The following is a 22,409-nucleotide window of genomic DNA, read 5'->3' as shown; positions in this document are numbered from 1 at the left end:
GACGCCATGGAAATGAGCGGATGTGACATCATGGGTTATAGCGGACGTGACGTCATAGGTGAACGTAGACATTTCGGCACCTTTCGTCTGCTGTGCCCCGGGCACAGCAGACACGGCCTATACAATAATACAATATTTTAAAAACCTATATTTATGTTTGCGTAGATGCACGTTGAAGTGTTAGAACCTTGGCAAAGCAGAACGCTGCAGTGATCCAATCCAATCCAAGCTCTAGCTATCGTCGTTAGTCTATTTTATGGGGTGGCCTTAAACTGCAGCAAAAGATGCTTTACATCGTCGGCCTCGGCCTCGGAGATGTTCGAGACATAACTATCAAAGGTTTAGAGATAGTAAAAAAATGTTCGAAGGTGTACCTCGAATCGTACACATCGGTGCTGTCAGTCGGCTTGGCGCATCTAGTGAGTTTGTTCTCGTGTAAAATGTCGCTTCTTCAAGCGACTTTCAGTGAATTAATCAGTGGCGAAGGCTGCCTTCATGGTTCGCATTCTAGTGTGTGAAGTACTACGCCAGTGTTCTTACTACGCGCGGATAGTGACAATGGTTGCTTGCAATGTATTGAGTTGGGAGACACGTTTGTGTTTGACTTCCAGGTTCTAAGTAATGATGAAGGCGGACGTGTAGTGTCACAATTTGTTCATTAAGGATGGTAATTACGATATATGAGAGAGCGCAAACGGCAGTATTACACTGCCTGCGGTACCATTCAGATGGGATCTGTCTGAAAACAGGTTGTTATGCGAGTGGGTTGTTGACGTTACATTACCCTTCGATATCATTTTTGTTCACCGCGAACGCGTATTCACCGTAATTACTACCATCTTTAAAACTATTCCAGTTTTGGCATCAAGTGTCGTAGAACGTCGTGTCCACCAATCTCAAGAATTTAGAGTTGAGGTTTAATTTGGTGGGTGTAAGTGCTGTTGTAATTAAATTGCAGATATTTTCTGACCATTGTGCTCACGAATCACTTTGTTCCAGGAAGAATTTTATGGAAAACAACTCATAGTCGCTGACCGCGAACTTGTGGAGCAAGGATGTGGTGCGTGCAATGTTTGAACTTATTCTTAGGTGTCGGTTACACGTCTTGTGGGTTGTGCAAGTACTCTTTCATTTATCGTGTCGTCAAATATTCCTATTGGAAATTAAAGCCAGCAGCAGTTTGTTTCTTTGGAAAAAAAAAAAAACGCTATTTAAAGCTTCTGACATCTATGAGCATTTTGGAAAAGGTGTTCCTGGTAGAGCTCGTAATTCTCACAAAATATTTTCTGGCATGTGTATGTCAGACAGATCACCAACTATGTCTTAAGATTAAGCCTTATGAATTGTTTAGATTGTTGAATCCGAACATATATAGATGATTGACATCCCTACATTATTTTTAGTAATAAAATCTGCAGCACAGTAGTGCGCCAGGTGTTATGGTGGGCCGAAATAATATCAAAGTACCCTGTCAACATCGCATAAGTATAATGGGATGCCAAACCAGTGTAGTCCTTTTGAAGCCAATGGTTAGGGCTTTTCGGATGCGACTGAAGCGTCCCAGAAGGACTTGGATGTTAGAGGTTTTCTGTGTGCATGAAGAACATTCGCTAAGATGGGCATGCACCAGCTCCCGCAAGCTGTAACCGCTTTTGGACAGACTAATTGTAAATTTCTATGGTGTGAGTAATTCGTACGAGGGTGAATCAGAAAGTATTTGCCCCTATTTTTTATTAGCCAAAATAAGGTACATACAGGTAATTGCAAATAAACGTACTATTCTACGTACCTTACACTGTTTCCACATAGTCCCCACATCGGTTCAGACATTTGTCCCTTCACTAAATTTGAGATGCTGCTGTGGTGGAATGTACCACATTAGAAAATGTACTAGTAGAAAATGTACTAGCTCACCAAGCTCTCAATTCTTTTGCAGAAATAAATTTGTTGTTACCTGGATGTACTTTTATATGCAATAATATTAAAGCTGAGGAATGATAAGAGTGCTCCTATTATGTTTCAAGCCTATTTGATTGCAGCAGGCACATTCCACTTCATTTGAGCTGCCAATTTGTGTTTACATAAATGGTACTAAAACACGCTGAAAAGGAAAAAGTAAGAAGTTTGGAATATGAGCATACTTCATATTTTTTTACCACTTAAATTAATAAGGCTGGCCAGTTAAGTTTTGGAAAAATATTCTGGACATCGTTACTTCGAATGTTGACACTTTGCAACATTAGTTACTAGTATACCGTAGTGCCTTGCATAATGAACTTGATTCATTCCATGGATGGGTTTGTTCTGGGAGATGTTCCAGTCTACGGGACACATTTTCTTATTGTTTCCTATGAGAAACCTATTGGTTTGTTTTCCAAATTTTGTTAACCGTTCAAAAACTCTCCAAAGCATTGCAACACATCAGAAACAATTTGTCAATGTATTTACTAAGGAAGGAGGATATTCAAGCTTGAGGAATTGACACCCACCTTCGCTTTCAGGGACACCTCTCAGTTCACTCAGAGTCGGTACTCCCTCAGCTAGATGGCACGAAAGACTTTGTTGTGTGTTTGGTCTGGCCTTTCAGATTGTGGCAACTCAGGCCCATACTGGACCTGGCAATTTTGGCAGCATTTCCTGCAACAACAAGAAGGCAAATGGCACGAAATCTGTGACATCACAGTGGTGTCACAGACTACAGTGATTCATAAATGGCACTCTTCCATGTGAGGAGTGTGCGGAGACTTTTGAAACAGCAATTTACCAGTATAGCCTGATCTCATGTTCTTGATAAGAGGGAAACTGACACAAAATTTTAGTATGTCACTATTCTTACTTCTTTAGGTAGCTGTCATCTCATTGATGATACAGTACCTCGATTCCTCAAAAACCCCTCGAATAATCACTTCCAGTACCTTTTAGTTGACCATTTCAAAATTTGCACCAAGTGCAGTGCGGCTCAAGCAGGAGACACTATTCATGTCACTAAAACTTAGGGGAGCAGCCTTGTGGTGGTGCATAGACACCGCCTAATTAGATAACTAGCCTTAATTAATTAATCAGTTTCTAAAGTATAACGATTAAATGAAAAGTATCGATGAGAAAATTGTCGAATAACATGAAAAACTCCCACTATGGCTTTCTGTTTCTCAATAAATGCTACGTAAAAGTGTTTTTCCGAGCGTGAAAGAAGCCCACAAATGCATGCAAAATTGCCACGCCGCTGGCCACTTGAGGCACTGTGCGTGTATTCGCGGGCTTCTTTCACACTTGGGAAAACACTTTTATGTAGCACGTATTGAGCAACAGAAAGCTGTATCGGGAGCTTGTCATGTTGCTCTACGATTTTCTCATTTAGACTTTCATCTAATTATATTTGAGAAGTTAAATAATTATATTAGGACTAATTATGTAATTAAGTACCATTAAGAAAATAATCTGATTATCTCCAAGCAACGGCAAACAACATTACTTTGGTTCTGTCCAGCTACGTGGCATCTGCATATTTTTAAACTCTAGCTAAACTTAGCTGGGACACCCTGTATATGTATATACTAACAAGCCAGAAAGGAGCACAATCACATTTCTCAACGTTTCAGAAATTTTTAGTGTATGGCAATTGCATATCATTGCATAAACAAAGGGCTGCATATATTCAAGGGCAGCCTAATTTCATGCAGTTGTAGACATTGCTTCTAATTTACATGGGAAAGCTGTGTATAAATGAATAGCCATAATTTCATAGAGAAAGCTAAACAAGGTGTGCTCCCTCATAACTGCTACAGGCAACGTGTGCAGCTTCCTAGCTGTTTTTCTTTTCTTTGTCTCTGTTTCATGCTTATAGACAGTGAAAACAACTCTTCCATTGTTCACTTACAGCCGAAATGCTTGACGCTGCTGTGCAAGATGATGTGGCCTTTCTTGTCGTTGGTGATCCACTTGGGTATGTTCTTGTGTTACTTGGTGCAATATCTTGATTTTTTAAAAATTTATGAAATGCGCTACATCACCAAGGGATAATTCAGTAGATTATTAAACAATTCAAAGGCCTTCGAGGTTTACGATATCAGGCTGGAGGCTGACTCAATGCTTGCCTCTGAGCATCCCGCACCTGCAGTGCACCAGCAAGCCGCAGTAGTCCCCACAAGAGAAGCTATGGCTGTCAAAATGCCTCCTGCATATTCTATTTCCAAGGGTGCACAACTTTCGAGGGTTTGTTCCTGACTAATGCATCTGACTGGCAAGGAGCTCAAAAGTTAACCACGTCACCCATGACCTGAAGAACCACTTGCAAGATAATTTTGCACGTTTGCAGACGCACGAAGTAACAACTTTTACTGTGTAATGCACGGTGGTGCTCAGTCAAAGACCAATCTCCAAGTCGTATATCTCCGGTCATTTGAAACAGTATGTTGCAGTCAGGCTGTTAGTGCAGTCAATTATTTGGTTCTGCAGAGTCTATGCATTCTTCTTCAAGAACATGTAAAGGCACGAACTTTTCTTTTTTGTAGCGCCGACATGCTTTGCGTGAATTCCAACATTGTGGGCATGAGTTCTCATGCACAGGTAAGGTAAATGGGTCATGCAATACTTTCTTGACATGTTAGAGCCTTTTTAATTGCTAAACATTGCTGCCATAAACATCTGAACACAATGTTACTCTTTGACATCCAGCTAACATTGCCCGAGGAGCTCTGTGTGGTTGATTTTAACATTTAGAAACTCCCACTTTACACTTGCCATCGTGGAGTAAACACAGTGGCTACTAGTCAAATTTCTTTAAACATCAGAACTAAAGCTTGCTGTATTACAGAAGCAAGCATGGGGAAATCTCATTATAGATAGGGACAATTCATGCTCTCCATCAAAAAAAGCCTGTAATGCCTGTGAGCTTAGACAGATGTTAAAGAACTACACTGAACCAGTTCAGATTGGTTAATATGCTTTCAAAATTGTATTTTCATTCCTCTGCTGGGAGATAGTTGATTGTTTCAAGAGAAGTGCAAGGAAAGTCAGTCGGTTATTGTTTTTTCCACTTTCACATGGAAACCTTGACTCTGGTCCATCAATGTGATCACACTGATTTCGAAGTATTTTGTTGTATTTCAGGTGTTTTAGTTCAGGAATAACTCGAAGCTTGCTAGAGTGATCTTTTTTTAAAGTTTAAAGCAGGGTCTGAACACAGAGCTTTCACGACATTAACGATCTTGCATCTGTGAACTGTATTTTTCTGGTGTGATGATCCTAGGAAAAGCAAAGATAAAACTGTGTGGGAATTGTTAGAAGCTTCTCACATTCTAATTATTGGTCAAGACTGTGTCAGCCAAACCTCATTTTCTTTATATGATGCTGAAATGTGATAAGTTCTTTCCTTTGATAGTGTGTTCTACGCTTTGCCACCCCTTGTTATTGCGTGTTTGCATTGTACGTGTGTATGTAGCACAGTTTCTATCAAAGCAAACAGTTGTGAGTGTGGGGCCCATGTATCAATCTGTTCTTTCCTTTCGCTTTTTCTATTCTGAGGTTTTGCACGACAGCATCACGTCTTACTTTGCCGGGGACAGTCAAATAGCAGGGGGTATATGTCGTCGTAGCCACACGATCATGGAGAGGACGTAATTCAATATAGGACGTCCTTGGTGCAAGCATTTCTGAGGAGGAGACAGTCTAAGAGGGTGTTGCAGAGCCTGAGTGTCTAGCTGGTACTGCATTATAAGATTGATGGCTTTGGGCGCTGCGAAACAGTTTAGCACACGCAGTTCATTCATGAGACCTTGTAAAATTCTCCATGTGTCCGACTGGGCTTCCAAAATTGCCGTGAGCTGTTCCTGCCAAAGCACCCACCATTTCATTTCCTTTAATCTCGCATTGAATTGGAACCTACTGGAATGTTGCTTGTTAACCCGGTATCCTAAGCAAGGTCTTTTTAGGAGACCGTAGGCCAGACGCGCATCTAGTATTTGTCCTAGAGTAGTATTTTCAATATACGTCAGAGCCATCGAGGTATCAGCGACGACGACCCGCTTTCTTAGCATCTTTGACAGTTTGAAGCCGACAGCTGGTAAGATGGGGCTACAAGCTTTGATGTCCTTGATGACGAAAGATGACTTAATTGGCAGGCATGTTTTTCGTGCAGCTTTGGAGTAGCAAATGCTGATCATGAGCTTTCTCTGTGCCATCAGTGTACACGAGAACGTAGTCTTGGTATCTTTCAAACAGATTATGTTAAGCCAGCTGTATCGCTGCAATAGCTGGTATACTCGCTGTCTGACTTTTCGGGCTCTCTAGCGGTTGCAAAAACAACTGAAAAATTGGGCCATTCTAAAAAAGTGAGTGCATGCTGTTTACAGCCCCCGAGGGCTCAAATTGCCACAGACATGTCCGAACTAGATCAGAAGGCCAGTCTGTACAGTTATAGGGCATGTCGGTGCTTGTACTGTGGCAGGCGATGACGGGTGTAAGTGTGTGTAATTACAGCATACATACTCTATTTTTACTGCGAAGGCCTTCTATTGATGTTTTCATTGTTGGTAGTTCCAGAAGTTGCTGAGGGTGGTTTATTTTGATTGGAAACATTTTTCATTCTATTCTTTTATCAACTATAACATATAATCCACTTATAACATGTTCAAGTGCTAAAAAAATTCCATTGCTATAACTGCTAATTGTTGTAGCCAGCTTGTGCAAACAAACAAAAACAAAGAGGGGCCTGCCGACAAGCATTTTAATTTGACGAAAAGAAGCACAGCCGCGTGACCCCACTTATAACTGGTTGGTGGAACCATGAAATTTTGTGTGTTCTACGGTAAGGTAAACCATCTGCTACAATGTTCCCCTAAACCTGGCTACTGGGTGTCTGCGCTGAAAGGAAAAAGAATGCAAGATGCTTAAAAAATAAAAAATAAGGGTGAGCCATCGCACCCACATTGTTTGCCACGCACACCACCCGGCACACCTTCACCGCACCTCGAGCCTCGTGCTCCTCTCACCCCTCAGACTCGTGTTTCGGAGGTGTAGAAAGGAGATGCGCACAAGGCTGGTGATGCAGAGAAGGGGTGCCGAGTGGTGTGCATGGCAAACAATGCGGGTGCGATGGCTTGCTTTCTTTTTTTTTTGCCTTTAGGTGCAGACACCCAGTAGCCAGATTTAATTGTTATAAGCCATAATGTGGCATGGAAACATTGTAAGGGGTTTGTGTTACCATAGAACGCACAAAAACATTCACGGTGTCATGGGTGCAAGTGTTACATTCGATATATTGCTAAAACTGGTATTGCTATAAGTGTGTTTGACTGTGTAGCTCAACCTAGTACACTACTCTTGATTAATGTCTCTTCAATGTTTGAATTGACTCTTGGTTCAAATGCGACACACAGCGCTACGACCCACTCTGACCTGATGCTCCGTGCTCACGAGCTGGGTGTCCAGACTCAGGTCGTGCACAATGCCTCCATCTTGACTGCAGTCGGCTGCTGTGGCCTTCAGGTGAGAAACCCTCTTGTGGTACACATAGCTGGCTCTTCACATTTCAGCAAAGTGCTCCTTGTACGTACCACTGGCTCTTGAAATAGTACCTTGCTGAACTAAATTGCTTTTAGCAAAGACATAACCCACTAATTTGTGTTCCTTAACTCTTTCGCTGTCACGGACGTACCGGTACATCTTCATGCTTTCCCCCCACAGTGTCACTGACGTACCAGTACATTCTCTATCGTGCGTTCAAAATTTCGCACTTGAGCGCAAAGCTGGCGCTCCTCGACTGGCTGCGCCATCTGTTGAATCTTTCTACAAGTTCGTATTTTCGCCCCGTACTGTGTTGGTACGTGTATTGAAGAGTACGGTGCGACTGCCACTCCCCCTTCTCTCTTTGCTGAGTGGCACGGTCACTCCGCGTTCGCTGGATCATGCGTCGCGCGCGTGTGGTTATGGGTTCAAGGGTTATTCTGCCATCTCCGCTGGGTTGAAGGTTCTTATTTTTCTTCTGTTGGTGTGTCTGCTACGGTGCGTCAAGTTCAGGCGCACATGCCGTTGCCTCTCCGAAAAGAGTGACTCGATTGCTGCTTTCGCTCTCTCGCCGCACCCTCGCTTCCGGCTTGCAGCAGTAAACGTAAAGCCCCTCAAACTTTGTTTTAGCCTTTTTCCATCTCCCTCTGTCTTCTTGATCACACAATGCCCCATTTCTCTCCGTTTTGCGGGCGACTGAAAGCGCATCCTCCCTTCGTGTGGTTACTTTCGGATGGCTGAGCGTGCGGGACCTTCGCTTGCTCATTGAAGCGGTGGCTCTTCCGATTCAGAGTACGAGCCGAGCTTGGATTCGGACAGCGTCTCATCTGAGGAAGAGGCGAGTTCCGCATCATCAGATTCGGATGTTGAACGGATGTCATAGTCAGGCACATGATGATGATGATGTTTACTAAGAACAGCTGCAGAACACTGAAATGTGCATATTCCATTGACTATCATAAGCAAAAATAAATTGCTATGTTCATTCCCTGTTATGCTCGTTCCCTGAAACCAAGCCGACACTGGGGGTGCGTCACGGCCAGAAAGGTCCTACAGCGAAAGGGTTAAGGGGCCATAGCATGGCTGTCCCGCTATTCATTTATCATTGTAACTGAGAATAGGGGGGCCCAATATGAATACGGGAAACTCTTCTTTTGCCTGACTGCCGAGACGGATGCAAAAGTGAACCAATGCTCTTATTGCACGCATTGACCATGTAGAATATGCTTCACTTGATCACTCATCAGGGTTGCCAGACTGCTGTATCGTTCAATTTCGATATACGCTAATATTTTTGAGGGCATAGCTCAAAAGTGCATACTGAAACCACAACTCTAACATCAAGAAGCATAATTGTGTTCTTACAATGGCTGTTGTCTATTCTATATCAGCACTGCCAGGTTGCTAGTTTGTTTCCATTTGCCAGATAATATTTTAACTGATTGTGGTAATCCTGTCGCTAGTTGATGGCATCCAGTTATTTCGGTGCTAGGAGAAGCACTCAAACATTGGTAAACAAATATTCATGGCTGTACAGAGTTTACCAGTGTTGCTGCGTGGGAGTGCCTCATCGTATGGCCATCGAGGAACGTACCCACAAAAAGAGCAGACACTCAAGCCGTTTCGCAGCTGAGCAAGTAAGGGTATGACCACCCACCAGGCGGCTTAGCAATTTGCGCTTCCACTTTACCTCAAAGGTAGATTGGTTATCATACATCTACGGGGTTACATCCACGCATCCCGTTTCCAGAGAGACGTTGATGCTGCGCCGGTCATGTACCGTTGGTTGTGCCCACCCTGCTGGGCTTTTATTCCATGTGTCGCCTTGCTCGTGTGGTGAGGGGTTTCCTTTTCTCTGCAGAGATAATTTTGCCATTTCTTGCATTAAGCACATTGTTAGCAGGACGTTTGTTATGCTGGGTGAGCATATTTTGGGTGTGTACCATAGCATCTGAGCTGTGGCACCCGTTTACCATGCAGCCACCCATTTGTTTTTGTACCTAATCTTTTCCAGAATAATTTTTGCATCACTTCCCATGTGTAATTTTCCAAAATTCACTCGCAAGACCATCGGTTTAAAGCAGAGAACTTGTTGTATGTGGCTTACCCGTACCATCACACAAACGTTTCATTTGGCATGGTTCGAGCAGTGTAATGCATATTTGGGATCGTTTTGTGAATGATCTTCACCTTGCTGCATGCGCCTGGCCCGGTTCGCAAGTGCTACTTTTAATTGACGCATTGCTTGTCATTGCTCAAACATTCTTCTTTTAGTTTATGTATTTATCAAGTGTGTCAGCCAGTATTTTTTCTGTCCAAATCTATATGTAAACAAGAAAAAAATACTTTTTTGTATGGCACCACTGCTTCCTATGTGTGCAATTGAGAAAGGCGGCTAAGAAATGGTGAAAGAATTGCAATATAGAGAGCCCTGATTGCATCATTTTTCCAGTCTGCGTGAGATGATTCAGCCTTGCAGGTTCTTTGAAAAGATTGGCGGCTTTTCCAGTAAAGTGTTGGTGATCCGCGTGTTCATTATGCACATTTGCACATTTGCATTTAATATTTCAAAATGAAATATTAAAGCTCTTGCACCCCGCTAGAGACGATGTATTGAACATTTCTGCAGCCAAAGGTAAACCAGAATCTAAAGCATTGTTATCGAAACCGAAACTAAAACAGAGCTAAACCACAGTTCTAAAATCTTAGAAGACAAAATTAGCGGTCTGAGCAGCCGCTCAGGGTGCTGGCGGCAGTGCCGTAACTGGGCTGCAGGGCCCTACAGGAGTGTGCGCTCTTTACCAATGCGTCTCTCTATGGTATGGTGAAGAAAAACATATTTTATCTACTGCTGCCACTCCAAATTGAACTTTGTGACTCTCTGGCACCCAGGGTTGCCGCCTTGGTTGCCAAAAATTCTTCCAGAAAGGGTCCTAAAATTCGTCAATATCCTGAAATTTTTCTGCCTAAACCTCCAAATTATTTGCTATCATACATATTTGTTAAAAAACCTTCAGTAAAAGAAAATAAATACTAAATAGCAAGAAAATCCACCAGTCATGAGAGTTAACACATTGCAAGTTTAATGAAAGTAAGTGTAAATAATTACAAATGAGAGCAACAGCTGCCCTGCCTGAACAACTATATAATTCAAATGGTGGCTGAACTCATGTTGGACATCAGCACTGAGTAGGACATGTCACATTCTTGCAGAAATATGCAAAGTGGTGTGGTAACTTTCTTTCCTGTATTTATCTTTCCTCTATGACCACCGTGCTCCTGCTTTTTTGGCGCGGGCATATATGCGTGGAACTGTCAAAACATGATTGCTAGTTCGTTGTCGTCAGTATGTGGGCCCTGGTCTCCCACTTGGCAGATCGGATGTTCTGATTGGCTTGCAGCATCGGTTGAATTTAACGACTCACTCGCTTTTTGTAGGCATTGTGGGAGGCCAAGTCACTCAATTTGTGGGAGGCAATGTGAAGAGGTAGCCACTGTAGCCGCAGTTTATTTAGGCCAACCACCCATGATGCTGCAGGATCTTGGGAACGACCGATACCACCTGAGGCATCTTCTTCACCGACTCTGGAAGCGACAGTTGCACCGCTACAGTGTCATGAGTGCAGTCAGTGAGACGGATAACTCTCTCTGGAAGCTTGTAGTCAAAACACCCCTTTTTTGTGTGTTTTCAGCCCAGCTCTGATGACCATAATATGCAACTGTGCTGGGGGCAAGCTTCTTCGGAGCTTTGTCTTAAACGAATTCATGTGGTTGAACTATTGTTCAGCTTCAGCTTTCTAGTTTGGCTACAGTACAGCATTGAGGCAATGAAGTCTGCTAGAATAGGTTTTCACCCATTTATTTCGCACCAGAACTTCTGTGTCCTTGATGCACTCACTACAGTCGTGATGCTCGTTTATTTGCTTTCTGTGACACAAATTCTTGTATAAGGTGAGGCGTGACCAAGTTTAGTTTCAGATAAGCTGCTCACGCTTATCGGCCAAATCAAAACTTTTTAACGAGAGGTGCACCACCACCCGCGATTCCACATTTTTTCAAGTTCGCTAATAATCCAGTATCATGTTGTCACGTGGTAGTGACTGTGAAGAAAGCAGCCAAACTGAGAAAGACGAAACAAGCGCTTTATTGGGCGAACTTGTTCCCTCAAAAACAGGCTATACTCAAAGAACGGCGAACACAGTCGGCGATCGTCGAAAATCTGATCAGCGGGTTAAGCGCGTCCGCTTTTATACATCAGTCGTCGAATGTTCCAGAGTAATCGCTGGGACCCGCGTGCCTTCTACAAAGTTCTACATTATTCGCGTCGCGCACACATGCGATCAGATTGCACAAGGTTCGGTCACAGACAGTGGATGGAAGCATCGATAACATTCAAGAAACTTCCAATACATGCAGGCGTGTCCTGCGCTGTATGATAACATTTGCTAGGTGGTGAAACGTGTCGCCTGATAAAGACAAACAAGTACATGTGTCGATACCCCCCTCTTAGAAAGCATCGACCCGATGCTGCAAACAAACGAAAGTAATAAACAAAACACCCGTAGCAAAGAAACAACAAACTAAGGAAGTTCGTCAGCGTGCGTAAAAGGGCTTAAGACGCACCACGTGGACCACTTCAGATCGTGCGCGGCGCCGCTGTGAATGCGGAATGCCGTCTGGCACGACCTCATAGTCTAGTGCGCCAATATGTCGGATGACCTTGTAGGGTCTGAAATAGCGTCACAATAGTTTCTCACTGAGTCCTCGTCGGCGTGTCGGAGTCCAAACCCAAACACGGTCACCGGGCTGGTACTCGACGTAGCGTTGTTGGAGGTTGTAGTGTTGGCTGTTGGTACGCTGCTGATTCTTGATCCGTAGGCGGACGAGCTGTCCGGCTTCTTCGGCGCGCTGGAGATAGGTAGCGACGTCGACATTCTCTTCGTCAGTGACGTGCGGCAGCATGGTGCCGAGTGTCGTCGTCGGGTTCCTGGCGTAAACCAACTTGAACGGCGTGATCTGTGTTGTTTCTTGCATCATCGTGTTGTAAGCGAAGGTTACATACGGCAGGACCGCGTCCCACATCTTGTGCTCGACGTCGACGTACATTGCTAGCATGTCGGCGAGGGTCTTATTCAGGCACTCCATGAGACCATTCGTCTGCGGTTGGTAGGCAGTTGTCCTCCTGTGCCTTGTCTGGCTGTATTGCAGAATGGCTTGGGTGAGCTGTGCTGTAAAAGCCGTTCCTCTGTCGGTGATGAGGACTCTTGGGGCACCATGTCGCAGCAGGATGTCCGCGACAAAAAATTTCGCCACTTGGGCTGCGCTGCCTTTCAATAGAGCTTTAGTTTCAGCGAAGCGGGTGTGATAGTCCATCGCTATAACGGTCCACATATTCCCGGATGTTGACGTCGGAAACGGCCCCAACAAATCCATCCCGATCTGCTGGAATGGTCGGCGAGGAGGTTTGATCGGCTGTAGTAATCCTGCTGGCCTTGTCGATGGTGTCTTGCGTCGCTGACAGTCTCGGCATGTTCTGACATAACGGGCGACGTCGGCGCTCAGGCGCAGCCAATAATACCTTTCCTGTATCCTCGATAGTGTCCGGGAAAATTTGAGGTGTCCAGTGGTCGGATTGTCATGTAGGGCGTGCAGTACTTCTGGACGCACTCCTGACTGGACAACAAGAAGGTAGTTGGCACGCACTGGTGAGAAGTTCTTCTTTACGAGTAGGTTGTTTTGAAGCGAGAACGAAGACAATCCTCGCTTAAATGCCCTAAGGACAGCGTCGGTGTGCCCTTCCAAATACTCGATGAGGTTTTTCAACTCCGGGTCTGCTCGCTGCTGTTCAGCGAAGTCTTCCGTGCTTAAAATGTCAAGGAAGGCAACGTCATCTTCGTCATCTTGCGGCGGCGAGTCAGTGGGAGCGCGTGATAGGCAATCCGCATCAGAGTGTTTTCGTCCGGGCTTATAGGTTACAGTGATATCATATTCTTGCAGTCTTAGGCTCCACCGCGCCAGCCGTCCTGAAGGATCCTTTAAATTCGCTAGCCAACACAAGGCATGATGGTCGCTGACGACTTTGAATGGCCTGCCATATAGGTAAGGGCGAAATTTCGCTGTAGCCCAAATGATGGCGAGGCATTCCTTTTCGGTTGTAGAATAATTGCCTTCCGCTTTTGACCACGACCGGCTAGCGTAAACTATCACGTGTTCATGTCCGTCTTTTCTCTGCACTAGGACGGCACTGAGGCCTAGGCCACTGGCGTCAGTGTGGATTTCAGTATCGGCATGCTCGTCGAAGTGCGCAAGTACAGGCGGCGACTGCATGCGTCGTTTGAGTTCTAGAAATGCGTCGGCCTGCGGCGTTTCCCACTTGAACTCGACGTCACATTTAGTTAGCTGTGTCAGCGGCTCAGCGATGCGTGAAAAGTCCTTGACAAAGCGCCTGTAGTAGGCACACATGCCAAGGAATCGACGCACTGCCTTCTTGTCGATGGGCTGCGGCAACTTTGCGATGGCAGCTGTCTTCTGCAGGTCGGGGCGGACTCCAGATTTGCTGATGACGTGGCCTAGAAACAGAAGCTCATCGTAAGCGATGCGGCACTTTTCTGGCTTCAGAGTGAGCCCTGATGACTTGACGGCCTCTAGTACTGTCGCAAGCCGCCTAAGGTGATCGTCGAAATTTCCGGCGAAGATGACGACGTCATACAAGTAAACAAGACAGGTCTGCCACTTCAGTCCTGCTAAAACCGTGTCCATCACACGCTGGAACGTTGCAGGCGTCAAGCACAGTCCAAATGGCATGACCTTGAACTCGTAGAGGCCGTTTGGGGTGATGAAGGCGGTCTTTTTGCGATCTCTTTCGTCGACTTCTATTTGCCAATAGCCAGACTTGAGGTCCATCGACGAGAAGTATTTAGCGTTGCAGAGCCGGTCCAATGCGTCTTCTATCCGTGGGAGGGGGTATACGTCCTTCTTCGTGATCTTGTTCAGACGACGATAATCAACGCAGAAACATAAGGTTCCGTCCTTTTTCTTCACCACGACAACAGGAGATGCCCACGGGCTTTTCGACGGCTGGATGATGTCGTCGTGCAGCATTTCGTCGACTTGTTCTCTTATAGCTGCACGTTCTCGCGGTGAAACTCGGTAAGGGCTCTGGCGGAGTGGTCGAGCGCACTCCTCGGTGATTATGCGATGCTTGGCGACTGGTGTTTGTCGAATCCTCGATGATGTCGAAAAGCAGTCTTTGTATCGTCGGAGAAGACTTCTGATCTGTTGCTGCTTACTCATAGGAAGACTTGGATTTACGTCGAAGTCTGGTTTGGGGACTATGCTCATCGGGGTAGATGCTGTAGAATCCGAGAGGACAAAGGCATTGCTGGTTTCCACAATTTCCTCGATGTACGCAATTGTCGTGCCCTTGTTGATGTGCTTGAATTCTTGGCTGAAGTTGGTTAGCATAACCTCCGCTTTCCCATCTACGGAGTCGAGCGATCCCTCTTGCGACGCAAATTTCACGGTCGAGCAGTAGATGTTGGTCGCCCTTGATGACGCCTTCTACGTCAGCGGGTGTTGCGGTGCCGACGGAAATAACAATGCTGAAGCGCGGCGGGATGCTCACTTGATGTTTGAGCACACTCAAAGCGTGATGACTACAAGAGCTCTCTGGCGGTATCACTCAATCTTCCGACAGCATTATCGACTTCGACTTCATGTCGATGATTGCGCCGTGTTTTGTTCAGGAAGTCCATGCCGAGAATGATGTCTCGTGAACACTGTTGGAGGATAACGAAGGTGGCAGGGTAAGTCCGGTCATGAACGGTAATTCTTGTTGTGCAGATTCCAGTCGGCGGGATCAGGTGTCCTCCAGCGGTCCGAATTTGAGGGCCTTCCCATGCAGTTTTAACTTTCTTCAACTGGGCGGCAATGTGTCCACTCATTACGGTGTAATCGGCCCCTGTGTCCACTAAGGCGGTAACTGCGTGGCCGTCGAGAAGCACGTCGAGGTCGTTGGTTCCTTGCCTGGCGTTGCAGTTAGGTCTTGGCGTCGGATCACGGCTGCGTCGTGTTGAACTGAAGCTGGTACGTTGCGTCGTCAAGTCATCTTTCGTTGGTGTAGTCTTGGCTTCCTGACTTCGTCGGGACGGCGGCGTGTCGTTATTATGTCGTCGAGATCGTCTCTTCGGTGTCTTCGGCGTCGGCGGAGGATCTTCGTCAGTTCGACGAACAGCAACCGCACTTCCATCGATTGGTGCTTTTAGTTTTCCAGATATGGGCTCGCAGACCGGCCCCGGGCTGGGCCAGTATATGGTGGGCGCTGTGGCAACAGGTAGCGGCCTGGTGACGGCGAAAGCGACGGTCGTCGAGCGCTCCACTGAGTGGCGGCGAGGTAGTTGGCGATATCGCGAGGTCGTTCGCCAAGCTATGGTTGTGGCGCGTTAACGGCAAACCCCTGCAGTCCCATTTTCCTGGTATGGGCATTGGCGGTAGACGTGACCCGCTTCTCCGTATTGGTAGCAGAGTGGGTGGTGGTCCAGAGGGCGCCAAATGTCCGTCTTTGTCGCGTAGCGGCGCTGGGCGATGGGCGGGCATGCTGGCGGCGGCGGCTGGGGACGACAGAATTGTGGCGTTAAAGTCCCTGGCGCGGTCGTGCAGGGGGGCCTTGGTGGCGGCTGACGGCGGCGTATGTCATCGCTTCCAGCTGGGGCTGCGGTGATTCTGGTTGCACCTCAGGAACTCCAAGGGATCGCTCAAGCTCACCTTTGACAATTGAGGCTACTTGAGGCTGCGACCTAGGGTACAACTTCTGCGGCTTTTCCCATACGATTGCTCTGATAGTCTCGCGCAGATCATCGGTGGCCAGAGATTGAATTCCTGTGTAGTTGGTAGAGTTCGTGCGGCAGTTGAATTGCCGGTTCCGCATTTCGAGTGTCTTCTCAATGCTGGTGGCCTCGCGAAGAAACTCTTCTACGGTCTTCGGTGGGTTTCGTATCATTGCGCCAAAAAGTTCTTCCTTCACACCACGCATTAGAAGGCGGACTATCTTCTCCTCGGGCGTATCCGGGTCGACGTGGCGGAACAGACGGTTCATTTCTTCCGTGAATATGGCAATGTTCTCGTTAGGTAGCTGCACTCGGGCATCCAGCATGGCTTTGGCCCTTTTCTTGCGCACAATGCTCGTAATGGTGCGCAGGAAGCCGCTACGGAACAGGTCCCATGTTGTCATGGTCGACTCCCGGTTCTGAAACCACGTTCTGGCGGCGTCTTCTAAGGTGAAGTATACATGCCGCAGCTTTTCGTCGGAGTCCCAGTTGTTGAAAGTCGCAATTCGTTCATAGGTCTCCAGCCAGGATTCCGGGTCTTCAGTAGCAACTCCGTGGAAGGTCAGTGGGTCCCGAGGTTGTTGCAGGATAACGGGGGATGCTGGAGAAGCCATTGGGGTTGTCTTGGCAACGATCTTCTTTGTCGTCTCAGGTAGAAGTCCGTGCTCTGGGGGCAGTCCTTGCAGTCTGCGGCTGGCACGCTGGTCTTGGGCGATGTCGGTTTTGTCCTCATGCTTCAGGCTTGGATCGCGGCTTTGCGGGGGCGTTCGGTACATGAACGCACAAGCACCTCCACCAGATGTCACGTGGTAGTGACTGTGAAGGAAGCAGCCAAACTGAGAAAAACGAAACTAGCGTTTTATTGGGCGAACTTGTGCCCTCAAAAACAGGCTACACTCAAAGAACGGCGACAGCGGCGAACACAGTCGGCGATCGTCGAAAGTCTGATCAGCGGGCCAAGCGCGTCCGCTTTTATACATCAGTCGCCGAATGTTCCAGAGTAATCACTGGGACCCGCGTGCCTTCTACAAAGTTCTGCATTATTCGCGTCGCGCACACATGCGATCAGATTACACAAGGTTCGGTCACAGACAGCGGATGGAAGCATCAATAACATTCCAGAAACTTCTGATACATGCAGGCGCGTCCTGTGCTGTACGATAACATTTGTTAGGCGGTGAAATGTGTTGCCCGATAAAGACAAACAAGTACATGTGTCAATATGCTCAAATTTGCTAGAAATGCGCAATCTGCTAAAGTTTAGCTTATATTTCACTAAAAAGTCTCCAAATGCCTACTTTTCCCATTAAAAGGACACAGAATCGAGTAGATCTAGCGGATAATCCGACAGGGTGGCAGCACTAGTGGCAACGTGCAGTTGACAGCTGCATGTGCTAGTCACTTGGTTGCCACACAGCTCTTTCGTTTCACAGTTTGTCCATTGTTTCTGCCATGCACAGCACAGACTCGAAGAATGGTTGTGCGTGGGCATGCGTTTCAGAGGGAACAGCAGGCAGTATTCATAGTGTTGCTTTACAATTCAGCAGTCATCCTATATCTTTCTCTCTCTTGCAAAAAAGGGAAGAGAGAAACGAAATGAGGAAGAACATATCCAGTCATGTTCCACATGAGCTAACTACATCACAGCAGCCACTTACTGATGCCAATAACGTTCTGGTCATGTTTGTATCTCAGAAAAAAAAAGCAGGCTACCCGTGAATGTGAACATAGCGCAATCTTATTAGAAAGAAATCAATGTGTTATAGTCTGGCTGACGGCACTACAGTCATTCACAAATCAGGTAAAAAAAGGTAACCTCTAAGGGCACTCTCCCATTTTTTTTTGCCTTGCGAGGACCAATATGTGTTTATGGACATAGCTTTTTGTATTTTTATGCACTAAACACAAAAATCTAGCATGGCAAAACAAGCTTATTCTTGGCAAAACTATTAGTAAGAATTTTTATTGATAAGTTCAGCCCTTGATTATGATTTAACGCTTTATTAAGTGGTGGGGGAAATATGGATAAAATGTGCATGTTCTTGTTAAGCATCTGTGACATCTGCTATTACATCTGTGACATCATTCATCATGTGTGTAGTATGCAGCGGCATCGCACCTGGTTACAACAACACAATCCTGTAAGGCCTCATGTTTGAAAACCATTTCTTAGATTACAACTGGAGAAAATTGCAGAATGCAACCGTAGCATATAAAGCCTCTTGTGCAGAAGCCACTTTTTAATATGTTTAAGGGGGGAAGTGGGTATTCTGACCTTCGTTAAGACCCCCTTTACCACATTTAATAAAACTGCACAGTTTTGCTCAGTTTCTTATGCTGATTTCAAATATGCAATTGTTTTTAAAATATGACAATTAGTTCTAAAGTTAACTAAAATTAATTAATATTTTTTCTAGGAACAATGGAGCAATATCTACTCATCAAAATCTTGCTTTACGGTACATTGCTGTATACTAGGAACTATAAGCTTCACAATGGTAGGAATAGTTTTTTTTGGTATAACAATTATTAACAATTATACAGCACATCAAAGCTTTCTGTTCAAAATGGGTTCAAAGGGGCTGTCTAATGTACGGACAATAAACAAATATTGAAACTGAGATACAAAAATCTGGTCCTACCATTGTGTGCATCATTCATGTAGCTCAGTACTGCAACAAAAATTACAATTCTAGGTGCCCCGATTACTGCGAAATTGCTCCCTGAAGGATGCAAATACTGTATTAAAAAATTAAGGTTTTGAGAAAATGCAAAAAAATGGACAAGCTTGTTTTTATTCAAATATAACAAATATTATTGATATCTCCACATATCTAAATGGTCAGTAGCCACCAGGGATGTAATCTGTCTGTGTACAGCTAGCCAAATGGGGTTTTTTGAAGGCTTGTCGCATATTTTCTACAGATGAACACTTGGGGTTGATGCTGCTGCTCGCCGGTTCTTTCTCTGCCATTCTCATGCTGTTCGGTAGCCTCGGGTTCAAATGAAGCTCCTGGAATATGGCGGATGAACCTCTCTCGTTCCGTGAATTAAATTTCATTACTGCCTCCGCCACAGCAGCTACAACAGCAAAAAACGAGGCATGCTTTTCCTTAGGTGCCAATGCCCAAATCTTGCAAAGTAAGCATTCATTATCGTTTTGGGTCATGCGGCGCTGCACCTTTGAAGCAGTTTTTCTTCTGAGAGGCGCTCGTACATTGGTAGAAGGGCTTGACAAACGTGGAGAGGCAAATTATATCGATCCTTTGGGATGGGCTCATTTTTTGCTTGTGTGGCATTCTGACGGCACAAAGAGTGTGGACCAGATGGGCAAAGACTGTGGTTTGAAACCTCGATGTGATGTGATGGTGTATGTTGCCATCCCAGTCTTCTGCATAGCCTTCACATCCCCTTTGTTGGATTTTAATGCCCATCCATAGTAGGCAATGAGTTTGGTGATTGGGTCACCCATCAATTTTCCTTTGCCACAAAGTGTTTCAGAAGCCCCCGCAGGGGCGTCTGCGTAAGCAGGCGTTTGGTGTGTTGCGACACCACGTAACCGAGCACACGAGGGTCGGACCCTCCCGCGTCTAACCGTGCGCGGCTTAGCCGTGTCCGGGGAAAAGGGGATCCTGGGGATTGAGCCGATGATGAGTGTCAGGACCTTTAAGGCCCCTCGGCGGAGGCAACACATCCCTTTGGCCTCGGCTTCATGTAGACGGCACCCCCGGACTGACCCACCCGGGGGAAATCGGTAGTTGCCTCTTCCTGTCCCCTTCTCCACTCTTCGTCTTTTTCTCCCACTTTGAATCTTTCCTGTTTTCTACTCACTTCATTTTACTTCTCATTTTCCAGGCAGCAAGGGTTAACCATGTGTATCTACCCAACCTTGGGTACATATATTAGGTTATAGCAGCGTTGTATAGCTGACGTATACAGGTATATTCCTAACCTCGTAGCGTCCCCTTGTTGGGCTCGGTGGTGGGTGGCTACCATCGCCGCTGAATATTCTAAGAATGACATGGCAAATGCATTCCCCTCCCCCCTTCCAAATCGTCCTAACAAAAGAGGGCGCACCGAAGCAATTTTTGATTTCACTTTAAAACCCAGTGTAGAAACATTCCCACGTTACCATGTGATCCACAGTGAAGGACCTCTGCCAATGAGAAAAATATCCCCATTCCTAGCAGCAAAATGCATAGCAGAAAAAATTGGAAAGCAATACAAGGTTTCAAAGATGTCAAGTGGGGACCTCCTCCTTGAACTCAAAACCAAAGACCAAGTAGAAAAGCTCGCTGATCTCGCCAGTGTCGGTGACATTAAAGTCATAATCTCAGCACACCGTTCGCTTAACACAAGCAGGGGCGTAATATCAGAAGAAGATTTCTTAAACCTGAGCGATGAAGAACTCCTGGAAGGTTTCCAAGAACAGAATGTAATCAAGGTTCAAAGAATAACTCTCCGAAGAAATAACGAACAAATCCCGACCAAACATGTTATACTTACCTTTGGTACCAGTATTGTTCCTACTACACTTGAAGCAGGCTATCTGAAGATCAACGTAAGACCATATATCCCAAACCCGAGGCGGTGTTTCAAGTGCCAGAGGTTCGGACATACATCGCAATCATGCAGAGGTAACCCTTTACTGCACACTTTTTTGTTTCCTCAAAATATTATTCATGGAGTTGTAGGGAAGCATAATAGTACCTGTACTCCCATGGAAACTTACTTTAGCGAATGTATGTTGTTTCAATTTGCAGAAAAAGGGTATGTTGCATATTTGCAACAATGTGCAAATGAAGAAGAAGTTGAAAGTAAAAGATAGATTTAGTGCGATTCATACTCAGATGCTTATTTGCATGAGACAATCATTGGTGCACCTATGATTTAGTGTGGAACAAAAAGAAGCACTTGTACATGCTTGTGCAGCACAGGTGGTTCTCACACTTCGTGCAGTACGTCATGCAGATTCCCGTCCAGCCAGGAAACAATGCAGTGTTTTCGGGTTATTGTAAAAATATAGAACATCGAAGCACAGACGTAAAGCTGTGCCCATGATGACATGACACGGCAACGTGCGGAGGCACAGCGTACTTTTGAAAAGAAAAAAGGAAATTTGACCAGAGAACATCTTGTCCACATATTGAATCGAAACGGACTTACACTCGTGGCTGTCGTGACTAATTGAATAGTCACTGCTATCACTATCAGGAGGAATTGCTAGGCCAAACCAGCGTTTCGGAGCCATTTCACTATTCCGAAGAAAATAAACCATGTACACGTTGTTGCATTTGTGCAACATAGCAACGTTCTGTCGCCAGGAACAAACTATTCCGAAATTACAATGTTTTTTTGAACCTACAGAGTCAGAAGGATGTGGAGCATAGCGTAACAATTTCTTTTGTGCTTTGTCTTATGGAGAAATACATTTACAATTTGTAAAACTTACCTATATCACTGCTCGTGGGCGCGCGCAGCCTCCGCCACGTTTGTTTCGGTAGAAGATGCAAAGAATTAGCACAGATTTCAGCCCAAGGTGCCGCGTTTTACAGACCAATGTTGCGGATATGCAACAACGTGTACAGGAAGCTCCAAACTGACTTTGCTTCGGTTTTTAATGCCGTTCATCAGAATGTTGCGTAAATGCAACAAGGTGCAGTAAAGGGGTAAATCAACATGTGCAAAGTGTAGCGCCAATGACCATCAGTCAGAGAACTGCAATGCTGCTCCGCACTGCACAAACTGCAAAGGAGATCATCCAGCATATTCACGATCTTGTCCTTGCTGGAAGAAAAAAAAAGAGATAATTGCACTTACGGTGAAAGAGAAGATTTCCTTCTATGAAGCAAGAAAGAAACTAGCACACTTACCTCAAACAACCTACGCCAGTGCGGTGCGACAGGGGACAGCACCGCAGTGGTTTCAGGAGTCTACAGGGACCGCAGACAGTGGCCCAGTAGTAACTCCATCCGTCCCCTTGGTGGCAGCAGCCAGTGCTGCTCCATCATCATCATCACAGACCGGCCTGCAGACCCCGGTTCCACAGGGCCCCAGGCTAAATCAAACACCCAGGCCTGA

At 45.7% G+C, this 22,409-nt stretch overlaps 1 protein-coding gene across 1 annotated transcript in view; it reads left to right on the top strand.

Moving 5' to 3' along the window:
* The first annotated feature begins 217 nt into the window (after positions 1 to 217).
* The window catches only part of Dph5 (diphthine methyl ester synthase), an 83,335-nt gene continuing 61,143 nt past the window's right edge, over positions 218 to 22,409 (top strand). Inside the window, exons 1-4 of the mRNA XM_075702930.1 lie at positions 218 to 419; positions 1,000 to 1,060; positions 3,880 to 3,943; positions 7,377 to 7,485. Coding sequence (XP_075559045.1) covers positions 285 to 419; positions 1,000 to 1,060; positions 3,880 to 3,943; positions 7,377 to 7,485 — 369 coding nt within the window. The 5' untranslated portion in view covers positions 218 to 284. The remainder of the gene's footprint in view (positions 420 to 999; positions 1,061 to 3,879; positions 3,944 to 7,376; positions 7,486 to 22,409) is intronic.

The sequence above is a fragment of the Dermacentor variabilis genome, chromosome 8, assembly GCF_050947875.1.
Source record: "Dermacentor variabilis isolate Ectoservices chromosome 8, ASM5094787v1, whole genome shotgun sequence".
NCBI classification, from domain to species: domain Eukaryota; kingdom Metazoa; phylum Arthropoda; class Arachnida; order Ixodida; family Ixodidae; genus Dermacentor; species Dermacentor variabilis.
The sequence above is the reverse complement of the archived record's forward strand: the minus strand, read 5'-3'. Positions and strand labels throughout refer to the sequence as shown.